Source organism: Schistocerca americana, chromosome X (assembly GCF_021461395.2).
Source record: "Schistocerca americana isolate TAMUIC-IGC-003095 chromosome X, iqSchAmer2.1, whole genome shotgun sequence".
Lineage (NCBI taxonomy): Eukaryota > Metazoa > Arthropoda > Insecta > Orthoptera > Acrididae > Schistocerca > Schistocerca americana.
This window is the reverse complement of record NC_060130.1, coordinates 894,604,986-894,618,480: the sequence shown is the minus strand read 5'-3', so window position 1 is coordinate 894,618,480 and position 13,495 is coordinate 894,604,986. Positions and strand designations below refer to the sequence as shown.

Genomic DNA, 13,495 nt, shown 5'->3' with positions numbered 1-13,495 from the left:
ACCGAGGAGCTAGTAGCGAGTAGCAGCATTGTTTGGAGCAGTAGCCGCACCAGGTCCGCTAACCTGACAACAGCTGGGAGTGCAGTGTACTGACCCATACCTCGCCATGATCCCCCTCTCTCTGTTCATCTCCCCCTTCCCCCTGTCTGTGTCCATCTCCTCATTGCCCCTCGCTGTCTGTCCATCTCCTTGTCCCCCTTCTCTCTCCACGTTACCACGCTCACCCTAATAGGAGGCTCGTTGTTCTCACCCCCCGTAACGTTTCTTTTCAGATCGAAATTAACATTTTCGCCCTGCCGTTTTATTTTCACGCAGCTCAATATTTATGACATTGTATCTCCTGAACTACACTACTGGCCATTAAAATTGCTGCACCAAGAAGAAATGAAGATGATCAACGGGTATTCATTGGACAAATATATTATACTAGAACTGACATGTGATTACATTTTCACGCAATTTGGGTGCGTAGATCCTGAGAAATCAGTACCCAGAACAACCACTTCTGGCCGTAATAACGGCCTTGATACGCCTGGGCATTGAGTCAAAAAGAGCTTGGATGGCGTGTACTGGTACAGCTGCCCATGCAGCTTCAACACGATACCACAGTTCATCGAGAGTAGTGACTGGTGTATTGTGACGAACCTGTTGCTCGACCACCACTGACCAGACGTTTTCAATTGGTGAGAGATCTGGAGAATGTGCTGGCCAGGGCAGCAGTCGAACATTTTCTGTATCCAGAAAGGCCCGTACAGGACCTGCAACATGCGGTCCTGCATTATCCTGCTGAAGTGTAGGGTTTCGCAGGGATCGAATGAATGGTAGAGCCACGGGTCGTAACACGAGTGAAATGTAGCGTCCACTGTTCAAAGTTCCGTCAATGCGAACAAGAGTGACCGAGACGTGTAACCAATGGCACCCCATACCATCACGCCTGGTGATACGCCAGTATGGCGATGACGAATACACGCTTCCAATGTGCGTTCACCGCGATGTCGCCAAACACGGATGCGACCATCAGGATGCTGTAAACAGAACCTGGACTCATCCGAAAAAATGACGTTTTGCCATTCGTGCACCCAGGTTCGTCGTTGAATACACCATCGCAGGCGCTCCTGTCTGTGATGCAGCGTCAAGGGTAACCACAGCCATGGTCCCCGAGCTGATAGTCCGTGCTGCTGCTAACGTCGTCGAACTGTTCGTGAAGATGGTTGTTGTCTTGCAAACGTCCCCATCTGTAGACTCAGGGATCGAGACGTGGCTGCACGATCCGTTACAGCCATGCGGATAAGATGCCTGCCATCTCGACTGCTAGTGATACGAGGCCTTTGTCGTGATACGATAAACCGCAATCATGATAGGCTACAATCCGACCTTTATCAAAGTCGGAAACGTGATGGTACGCATTTCTCTTCCTTACAAGAGGAATCACAACAACGTTTCACCAGCCAACGCCGGTCAACTGCTGTTTGTGTATGAGAAATCTGTTGGAAACGTTCCTCATGTCAGCACGTTGTAGGTGTCGCCACCGGCGCCAACCTTATGTGAATGCTCTGAAAAGCTAATCATTTGAATATCACAGCATCTTCTTCCTGTCGGTTAAATTTCGCGTCTGTACCACATCATCTTCGTGGTGTAGCAATTTTAATGGCCAGTAGTGTATATCCTGTATAACGATATAAGTTTGCAGGAACATGCAGTGGTATATGTAGCTACTGTCTGTGAAATGTGTTGTGAATAGAGTTAGTAATAAAGTCACAATAAATTAAAATGTCTTGTTTCACGCAGCATTTTGCGGCATTTTCTCAGGCATCTCAGTGTTTATGACGTCATATATCCTGCACTATGTGTTGTAAAATGAAATTTTTTGTATTTAAATTCAGCTACATATGGCTATTGCCTAAGAAAAGTGCTGCGAATAGATGTAGTAGCAATGAAGTACTGAATTTAAACGTTTTATATGATGAAGCAGTTTTTCACGCGTCTCAGTATTTGTGACGTTATATCTTCTCAACTATGTGTCGCACAATGATATTAATTTGCTAGTACATTCAGTGGTACATGTGAATCCTGTCTGCAGAATGTGTCGCAAATACAGTTAGTAGTAAAGACACAATAAATTAAAATATCTTATTTCACGCACCAGTTTTACTGCATGAGCAGTGAAAATATATTAACCGATAATTTTTTCCTTTCTTCATTTTGTGGGGGTTGTCAGCAAGAAAAAAATTCGTAAAGGTTTGAAAATGTCTGTAAAGTTTGTTACATTGGTGTCTTTCATTTGACCCCTGATTTATTCATTATCGAATTATGACTGATTTCTCTTCCTTACCGGTGCTGTGAAAAAACTGATGGTATTAACAATTGAAAACATTGAGATCATCCTCATATAAGTTATCACAGAGGATTTCAAACAACGCTATCAATATTGAGAACTCAGACCATGCACAAATGAAACCTTTACAAAATGCGAATGTTATAACATATCACCAAGGGCGTTTGCTGTTTGGGCGACACACAAACTGGACGAAAGCCGTCTTTTCCATTTCGACGTACTATTTACATACGAAGCGAATTTCTACATGAACGGAGAGGTAAATAAACAGAGTCACAGATACTGGTCAGATGTCAACCTCCAGTGGATAAGTCCATCGAAGATACTTCATTGAAGGTGGTGGTTTGTTGTGAAATGTGGAGTCTTCGTCTTGTTGGGGCCTCCTTCATTCAGTGTTCACTAATAGCAGCCGGTTATATGCAGTTGTTGGACCATGTGCTGCCGTCGCTGCAGCCTGAACACGGGTAATTTCCATCTTTCTTTCAGCACAGTGGTGTCCCACCTGATTATTGGCTAGCTGTCTGGGCTTATCTGGATATCTAGTTACCTCGTAGATGGATACGTCCGGTGGAGTGTCCGCCATGTTACCTGGATTTAAGTTCATAAAATTTCTATCTGTGGGGACATACGAAGGCAATTGTGTTTGCAGTGGAGATCAGAAACCTTGAATACCTTAGGGAGCGGATTGCTGATGCTTGCGCTCACTTTCCAGTACATGTACTTGTTAAAGACCATAACGAAAGAAACAGTGTGCTGGACAACACGTCGAGGATACCTTTCAGTCTTCATGAGTTATCACCAGCATCAGCCTTGTTCTGAACCAGAAGCTGACATAACTAGAAAATGAGTACAGCTATGCTCAAATGAAAGAAACCATTGTTTTTCTCGTGTAATTCTCCATCAGTCTGATTTCTAACATGAAACCCTTTCTATATGCTAATTGAGAGTCACATCTTAGATGGTGGCTTCTAAAATAACCATCGTGTTGGTAACGTAGCTTCACAGGTCTCCCGCCCCCCCCCCCCCTTTCCCTATCATACTAACTGACTTTTTATGTTATCTACACGTTTTTGTTGTACAAGGGTGGTTCCACGTCTATGGACCACCTTGTATAACGACAGGGAAAAAAGATAGCAAGCGTTTTCACCTTGCTTCCAGAAAACTGGCATTAGGGAGCATAGGTTATCTTACCTCGTTGTACTTGAATAGAACTATGCTAGCGACTAATATATTATTTTAGAAGCAATGGAATTACTTTTTACTCTTGTGGACCAGTTAATAAGTTATTTTGCTCTAACAGAAATCGCGATAAGATAATGGAAACCCATAACAGGCTTTTTGACAGTATTCGAGCTTGTTGTTGCTGTGTCGTATTATACGTTATATTGTATTGTATGTTAACCGTCCCCGCCGCAGCCGCAGCGGTCCACAACCCCACGACGACTACCGCAGTTCACTTCACTCCTCTGCCGCCACACACTGAACCACTCTTTCAGGGTTATTGTGCTGTGCGGCCCCCGGTGGACCTCCCCCAGGGAACGTCTCACACCATACTAGTGTAATCCCTATGTTTGCGTGGTAGAGTAATGCTGGTGTAAGCGTACGTGGAGAACTTGTTTACACAGCAATCGCCGACATAGTGTAGCTGAGGCGGAATAAGGGGAACGAGCCTGCATTCGCCGAGGCAGATGGAAAACCGCCTAAAAACCATCCACAGACTGGTCGGCTCATCGGACCTCGACACAAATCCGCCGGGCGGATTCGTGCCGGGGACCAGGCGCTCCTTCCCACTCCGGAAAGCCATGCATTAGACCACACGGCTAACCGGGCGGGCATATTATACGTTACTTCCCGAGAGATAATGTGACCACAGCGTTGAAGGAGTGTGTGTTTTCGAAGAGGCCTTACAATTACTCACTACAAAAAATGGTTTTTATTATAACATGCTGATTCCATTTCGTCGTTTGAATATAGTTTTATTACCTTGTAATCTTCGCTCCAAATAGCGAACACTCTGCCTCCAAGACTAATTAATATCTCTTCAACAAAGTGAGACCTTTCCAGCGCTTCTATTGGTCCGTCATGCACATCTGCCATGGAAGTGAACTGCAAAGCTGTGTGAAGATACACAAGTGAGATCTTTCGATCGGTAAAAATAACTACGTTATTTATGGATTCTTCCGTTACTTCTTCCTAGAACAATTCCATATTTGAGGTTGAATAGCAAAGTACACCGTTCTTGTTCTACTGATTTTTGTTCATTTCATACTAATTTTCGGCTTATTAGGCAATTTTCAGGAAATAACTGACTAGCGTCTAAAAGAGACACTAGTTCTTAGGTAACTAAACACACGCAAAGATACTGTCACTTGCACAGAGTACTGTGCGTCAAACTTGTTTCTTAACGTTGAAATTACACTTCACACAATGGAAAAGGTTAAGCACAATAAATAAATACACAACATTACAGGTAAATGGTTATAATACTAAATTTTGTGAGGTCTTGACATTGGATGAGATACTATTAAACTAAGCGTTCTTCATTAATGTTGTCCAACAAACATGTTTCCCATTGTTAACAGCATTTTTAAGTAATGGGCAATATTCAACACAGAACACAGTTAAAATACGTAATATTAAAGTATTGTAAGGTATATTGTTGAAGTCTACGGGGTAAGCAAGGTGAAGAATAGGAAATTCTATTGTGTTTTGATTTTGTATAGCAGAATGTGTCATTGTGGCGGATGATGGGTATGCGGCTGGTTGACTGCATCATATGAAGCTTAAAAGTGGGGATGTGCTCAGCTGTAGTAGATCATTTAGAACCAGCTGGGGTTTTGAGCTAAATGTCTGTTCACCTCAAGTGCTTCTAAATGGCTTAGTTTTATTCCTTTGTAGGCTAGGCGCAGTATCTCTGTGTGGACTTGCTATCCATGTCCTTCCTTCAGCACATGTTCGGCAAAGGTGAAGCCTTTCTTAATTCCAGGTGTATTCGACCTAGATGTTATGGTCCTGCCTGTCTGACCAATATACAGTTTGCTGTAGTCACTGCAAGTGATTTTTTAAACACCACTGTTAGTCAGCAAATCTTTTTTGTCCATGCTGTTGAATAGGATATGAACTCTAGTGCCTCTAACATAAAATGAAGTTTTGTAATTGCAGGATTTGAAGGTTTTGGCTAATTTGTCGGATAACTTTCCAAAATAGGGGGTAGTACATGGGTTGATTACATATATGAATGTTGTTGCAGAGAGGGCATATACATATAGTAACATATTGCTTCTTTTTTGTGTAAAATTTTATCAATTAATTCAGGGGTATAGCCACTGTTTGATACGATATATTTAATTGTGTCTGATTCTGTCTGAAAATTCCGTTTTGAGATTGATGTAGATTTAAGACGATGTACCATGGAGCGGAAAGCAGCGTGTTTGTGTGATATTTGGTATTTAACCATGTAGTGTGTTTAATATTGCCCATTACACAAACATGTTATTAACAATGAGTAAAGTGTTTATTACACAATGTATTTACAAGTTATTAGTTAGATAGTTCTCAAACTATGCCATCATAACCGTATAATCTGTAATACCGTATGATTATGTATTTTAATTATTGTTTATAATATTGTCCATTGCATAAAGTTTAGTTTACAATGTAAAAAAAAGTTTGTTGCAGAACGTAAATGAAGAGTGCTTAGTTTAACAGTTTCTGAGCCAATGTTAAAATCTAACAAAAATAAGCCGAAAACTAGTTAGAAATAAACAAAAATCAGTAGTACAGAACAAGTGTACTTGTTATTCAACCTTAAATAATTACGTTAGTAGATCTATCAAGTTAATTATAAATAGCGTTACAATGAAACAAATTACCTGTCATTAGCTCTTCCTTAGTGTCGTCTAGCATGTAATTCATTTCCATTAGAGTTGCGTCGGTGGCTCCGAAGTGAAACGGCTTCTGGGACAGATGCCTTTCTAAAATTATGAGTTAATTACAGTTACAGTAACCTTACCCACTGAGACAAAAACACAGTGACACAAACCCTGTTGTAATGTTTTTTGACAAAATAAATTTAAAAAGGGTTTGACTTAAAAGTACACATTAAATTACAGTTAAGTAAAGGCTATAGATTTCATTTCCGTATGATTTATTAGGATCATGCTTAAAAGAAAAAGTACGTTACGTGTACTGTAAAGTCATCTTAAATTATTACAGCAACAGAAGTTTTTTAACGTTGTGATACGATAGGTACGTTTGTAGTTTACGCGTTTCACTGAGCGAGGTAGCACAGTGGACTCTTAATCGGTAATACGGTGACTGAAATCACATCTTCGTCTAACAACTGTAGGCAACGAGCTGTTGTTAGTGTGCCCTGAATGAAGAAGGGCCTAACAATACGACAGCCCCATATTCCACACCAAACCATAACTTTCCACGAGCCACATTCAGACAATGGATCCATCACGTGAGGTTTCCTAGTTCAGATTTTCTGTCTTGCTTAAAATCTGACTTTATTAAATTCTTTTCAAAGGCATTTTGAAAACACTTTCTTTCATTGCAGTTTTTAGAGTGCGTGTAAACAGATACAGCAGTGTTTTACGAACCTGTGAGCTCTACCTGCAATATAGATGAACGGAGGCAGCCACGACGTTCAGATCCAGTAGGTCCCACAAAGTTCTCTCTGCTGTTCTGCACTTTTTGAGTAAAGCAAGGATTGTGGTGGAGGCAGCCTAGGTCCTTACCAAGGCGTAATCTTAAAATTTCGAATTATCTTCCTCTGAGAAACTGAAAAAAATACACTGAATATTTCTAAATACTTAGAGAAGTTAGATGTGTTCCAGAGCACTCTGCAATACAGAACATCAACCAGGATCATTGTCCTACTGGTTATCGCCACTGATTCAAGCTTTCTAATCCGACGTAAGATTAACCCTTTCTGCAATGTAATACCCTGTTGTATGAAGTTTGATTTTACTAGAACGCAGCAAATTTCTCGATAAGGCAACATAAAATCATTGTCTACCAATGTTCGAAACTAGCCCATCCACAGGACTTCCTTGGCCAAGGGCAATCTGATGGAGTGTATGTTGTGTTACCTAAACGAAACATTTTTTTAGCCTTGTTTCACAAACTTTACTGTTATTGTACGACCTAGGTTTCGGCTTATGAACCTATTTTCTAATACGTAACTGATTCCAAAGATGAGAACCAAGCAATGATAAACATACCAGCTTTTTAAATCTATCGGTTTTGGCTTAAACTGTAAAAGTTATCTCAGTTGAAAATTTTAACAAATTACTTACGGATTTACAAAATTCATCAGGACAGCATTTACAAAATTAATTACTACAGCGTTTACAAAAACTATGGCTAAACGTACACTGGAATAGCTATGAGAAGGAATGGATTTTTTTTATTACGTGAAAGAAGGCACGAAGGGTTTTCCTCTGTGTACAAGTTGCAACATTGTCTAAAAGAGGATCAATAATTGAACTGAGTTTGTTCGTTCTGTAGTGAGTGTGATGATATGCACATCTGTTTCGTAATTTCTAAAATTTCTGAGTGAGCTTTGCACCCTTTCCTTCTATCTCTAAGACTTCTAGACCTGTTATGGATTTGTGGTTTCCATTTATGCAATGGTCGGAAAAGGATGAGTTTGGCTTCTTTAATCTCCAATTTCTATGGTGTTGTCCGAATTAAGTGCAGATTGGCCACCCAGTCTATCTAACATAGCAACACCGACAATCTCGGCACATGATCTTATCAACCTCAATTTTCATGATATGTGGTTGTTTATCTGTTGCGCTGAATAGACATTACCTATCTGTGGGATATAGAAAAGCACAGAGAAACCCTTTGCTTTTAAAATGTGGCTTATCCTGTTTGGAGTTTTACCAGTAAAAGGTAAATTGCACAAATTTCTTTTCGGTCTATCTATATTGTTCAATGAGTATTGTAAGGACAGTAGGAATCTGGCTTACTTCTTCAGTTTTTTGTTGAGAATTTTGTCAATGGCGTCGGAATCAAATTCTTTATTTATGGCTATTGTTTTTCTGTATTGACTTCCAGGTCATAATCTTCTTGGGAGATGGAGATAGAAGGGACAGGATGGATCATGTGGTGGAAGTTTGCATGTTTGTTGGCTGTGTGACGTTGAGAGGTAGCTGGGATGAATGTTTATTTTCGGTAAATTTTAAATTTGTGGGCGCTATTTTCCATATGTAAACTGATGTCTAGGAAATTAATGCTGGAACCCACTAACTCCATACCGAACTTTATGTTAGTATGCCATTGATTCATGTTTTCCATGAACTTGTGTAGGTGTCTAGTGGAAGCTTTCCACATAGAGAGAATATCATCGACATATCTGCATCGACACACAATATATTTTGTCAATGGTTCACTCTCAAGAAAATCAGTCTCCCACTTGCCCACCAACATTTATGCTAGTAAGGGGAACAAGGACGAGCCCATTGACAGAACATCTATTTGCTTATAGCTGCTCCCTTGGAAGCAGAAATAATTTTGATTTAAACAGCAATCCACTGCACCAATTATCCTCAGCTGTTCTTCTGGATTAATACTGTGTAGATACACTCCTGGAAATGGAAAAAAGAACACATTGACACCGGTGTGTCAGACCCACCATACTTGCTCCGGACACTGCGAGAGGGCTGTACAAGCAATGATCACACGCACGGCACAGCGGACACACCAGGAACCGCGGTGTTGGCCGTCGAATGGCGCTAGCTGCGCAGCATTTGTGCACCGCCGCCGTCAGTGTCAGCCAGTTTGTCGTGGCATACGGAGCCCCATCGCAGTCTTTAACACTGGTAGCATGCCGCGACAGCGTGGACGTGAACCGTATGTGCAGTTGACGGACTTTGAGCGAGGGCGTATAGTGGGCATGCGGGAGGCCGGGTGGACGTACCGCCGAATTGCTCAACACGTGGGGCGTAAGGTCTCCACAGTACATCGATGTTGTCGCCAGTGGTCGGCGGAAGGTGCACGTGCCCGTCGACCTGGGACCGGACCGCAGCGACGCGCGGATGCACGCCAAGACCGTAGGATCCTACGCAGTGCCGTAGGGGACCGCACCGCCACTTCCCAGCAAATTAGGGACACTGTTGCTCCTGGGGTATCGGCGAGGACCATTCGCAACCGTCTCCATGAAGCTGGGCTACGGTCCCGCACACCGTTAGGCCGTCTTCCGCTCACGCCCCAACATCGTGCAGCCCGCCTCCAGTGGTGTCGCGACAGGCGTGAATGGAGGGACGAATGGAGACGTGTCGTCTTCAGCGATGAGAGTCGCTTCTGCCTTGGTGCCAATGACGGTCGTATGCGTGTTTGGCACCGTGCAGGTGAGCGCCACAATCAGGACTGCATACGACCGAGGCACACAGGGCCAACACCCGGCATCATGGTGTGGGGAGCGATCTCCTACACTGGCCGTACACCACTGGTGATCGTCGAGGGGACACTGAATAGTGCACGGTACATCCAAACCGTCATCGAACCCATCGTTCTACCATTCCTAGACCGGCAAGGGAACTTGCTGTTCCAACAGGACAATGCACGTCCGCATGTATCCCGTGCCACCCAACGTGCTCTAGAAGGTGTAAGTCAACTACCCTGGCCAGCAAGATCTCCGGATCTGTCCCCCATTGAGCATGTTTGGGACTGGATGAAGCGTCGTCTCACGCGGTCTGCACGTCCAGCACGAACGCTGGTCCAACTGAGGCGCCAGGTGGAAATGGCATGGCAAGCCGTTCCACAGGACTACATCCAGCATCTCTACGATCGTCTCCATGGGAGAATAGCAGCCTGCATTGCTGCGAAAGGTGGATATACACTGTACTAGTGCCGACATTGTGCATGCTCTGTTGCCTGTGTCTATGTGCCTGTGGTTCTGTCAGTGTGATCATGTGATGTATCTGACCCCAGGAATGTGTCAATAAAGTTTCCCCTTCCTGGGACAATGAATTCACGGTGTTCTTATTTCAATTTCCAGGAGTGTACAATAATTGTTACACAATACCTACAAAGTCTTTCACAAGAATGCATGAGCGGCTCTCTTAGATATTACAGTGAAGTCTTACGAACCTCTGAGTGGTAGAGAATCGCAGATAAACTGGAATAAAGTAAAAAGTCTGAACGAACAGTAACAGCTTCCGTCATTGGTGGAATAACATAATGTTTTTCACCAGTGGTGCAAAACGCAGAAACTACAGAGAGGGAAGGCGGTGCAACAAAAAGGGACTGCACATACAGGAAATGATCTTAGTAAACTTATTGGACAAAAAATTATTTTCCTCCATGCGACATGACGTAACACAAGGTGTAACGTTCGTAACGGCCTCATTTCGGTGAGGAAGAGAGACCACACGTTTTTCAGGTATGCCATACCCAGCTGAAGCCACTCATTGTGGATTACATCCAGCGGAGCTACCAAACTGCTGGGGTGTGGATTGATACGTTTCACTCGCTGTTGCAAATAGTCCAAGACTTTTGTATGGGGTTAAGACTGAGTAACTTAGTGGACCAGTCGAGGTGCAACAGAGTTTCTGAAAGTTCGTCAAACGAGAGATCTACGTCTACATCTGCACGTCAACTCTGCAATTCACACTGAAGTGCCAGGTAGAGGATTCTTCGAACCACCTTCAGACTATTTCTATACCGTTCCACTCTCTATTAGCGCGTGGATAAAACGAGCACTTAAATATTTCTGTTCGAGCGCCGATTTCTCTGATTTTATTACGATGATCAGTTCTCCGCATGAAGGCTGGCGACAGTAAAATATTTTCACATTCACAGGAGAAAGTTGATGATTGAAATTTCGTGCAAAAACCACGGTGCAACGAAAGACGCCTTTGTTTTATGATTATCACTCAAACTCCAACTCGCTTGTCATATCCGTGCCCCTCTCTCCCCTGTTTCCCGATAAACAAAACGAGCTGCCCTTCTCTGAACTTTTTCGATGCCCTCTGTCAATCCTCTCCGGTAAGGATCCCATACCGCACAGCAAAGCTCTAGCAGAGGACGAACAAAACAGTCTCTTTAGTAGACATGTTATGTCTTATAAGTATTCCGCCAATAAAACTCAGTCTTTGTTTTGCCTTCCCCACAACATTATCTATGAGATCGTTCCTATTTAATTTGTTTGTAATTGTAATTCCTCGGTATTTAGTCGAATTTACAGCCTTTGAATGTGCGATTTAGCGTGTAACCGAAATTTAACGGATTTCTTTTCGTATCAAGTGGATGGCCTTACACTTTTCCTTATTCAGAGACAATTACCACTTTTCGCACCGCAGTTACCACTTTTCGCACCGTACAGAAATTGTGTCTAAAATATTTTGCAATTGGCTTTGATCTTCTGATGACTGTACTGCCGTCTTTGATTGTCTCCTAAATCGCTTATATTGATTAAGAACAGCAGAGAGTCTATAACACTTCCTTTGGGAACACCGTATATCACTTACTTGATGATTTTCCGTCGATTACCACGTAGTCTGACCTTCCTGACAGAAAATCCATTCGCACAACTGAAGCGATACTCCATAGGCTCGCAATTTTATTGTAAGTCTCTTGTGAGGAATGATGTCAAAAGCCTTCGACAAATTTAGAAATATGGGATCAATTTGAGATCCCTTGTCGATAGCACTCATTACTTCGTGTGGACAAAGAGCTAGTTGTGTTCCATTAGAGCGATATTTTCTGAATCCGTGCTGTCTGTGTTTCAATAGACCTTTACCTGCGAGGTAATTAATAATGTTTCAACACGGTACAAGTTCCAAAATCCTACTGCAAATCGAATTCAGTCATATGGGTCTATAATTCATCGGATTATTCGTATTTCCTTTCTTGAGTGTTGGTATGACCTGTGCAACCTTCAAATCTGCCGGTACCGATCTTTCGTTGGGCGACAGGATGCATAAGATTGCTAAGTATGGCCCTATCGTATCAGAATACTCTAAAAGGAACCTATTTGGTATGCTGCCTGTGCCGGAAGACTTGCCTTTATTAAGTGATTTAAGCTGATTCGCTACACCGAGGATATTAACTTCTAAGCTACTCATGTTGGCAGTTGTTCTCGATTCGAATTCTGGAATATTTACTTCGTCTTCTTTGGTGAAAGAATTTCGGAAATCTGTGTTAATAACTCCTCTTCAGAGGCCCCCTCATCGGTAATGTTACCACTGGTACAACTCACAGAAGGTATTGATTGTGTCTTGAGGCTGCTGTAATTTACATACGACCAAAATTTCTGGATTTTCTGCAGATTTCTAGACAGAGTTTCGTTGTGGAGATGTATGCGTGCAGCCCCATGAATACGGCTTGTGTCATCTTGGAAGACGGGAGCGTCTGTTGTATATTCACCACGAACATGTACAAGAGAGGCAACACTTAGTCGCAGAGGACGTTCAAATAAGCATCATGCTTTAAGGGTTCTGTGTGTGAGTCAGTAAAAACGGAACCATGATATGATCACTTTCTACATCTACATCTATACCTACATGATTACTCTGCCATTCACAATAAGGTGCCTGGCAGAGGGTTCAAAGAACCACCTTCAAGCTGTCTCTCTACCGTTCCACTCTCGAACGGCGCGCGGGAAAAACGAGCACTTAAATTTTTCTGTGTCAGCCCTGATTTCTTTTATTTTATCGTGATGATCATTTCTCCCTATGTGGATAGGTGACAACAGAATGTTTCCGCAAACGGAGGAGAAAACTGTTGATTGAAATTTCATGAGAAGATCCCGTCGCAACGAAAAACGCCTTTCTTTTAATGGTAGCCACTCCAATTTACGTATCATGTCTGTGGCACTATCTCCCCTACTTCGCGATAATACAAACCGAGCTACCCTTCTTTGTACTTTTTCAATGTCATCCATCAGTCCCATCTGATGCGGATCCCACACCGCACAGCAATACTCCAGAATAGGGCGGACAATCGTGATGTAAGCAGTCTCTTTAGTAGATCTGTTGCACCTTCTACTCATAAGTGTTCTGCCAGTGAATCACAATCTTTGGTTGGCTCTACCCACAACATTATCTATGTGATCGTTCCAGTTTAGGGTATTTGTAATTGTAATCCCTAAGTATTTAGTTGAATTTGCAGCCTTCAGATTTGTGTGACTTATCGTGTAATCGAAAT

At 42.5% G+C, this 13,495-nt stretch overlaps 1 protein-coding gene across 1 annotated transcript in view; it reads right to left on the bottom strand.

Moving 5' to 3' along the window:
* The window catches only part of LOC124556378 (dynein axonemal intermediate chain 3-like), a 293,608-nt gene that overhangs the window by 59,699 nt on the left and 220,414 nt on the right, over nt 1–13,495 (bottom strand). The window contains exon 10 of the mRNA XM_047130341.1: nt 4,319–4,449. Within this exon, the coding sequence (XP_046986297.1) occupies nt 4,319–4,449 (131 nt within the window). The remainder of the gene's footprint in view (nt 1–4,318; nt 4,450–13,495) is intronic.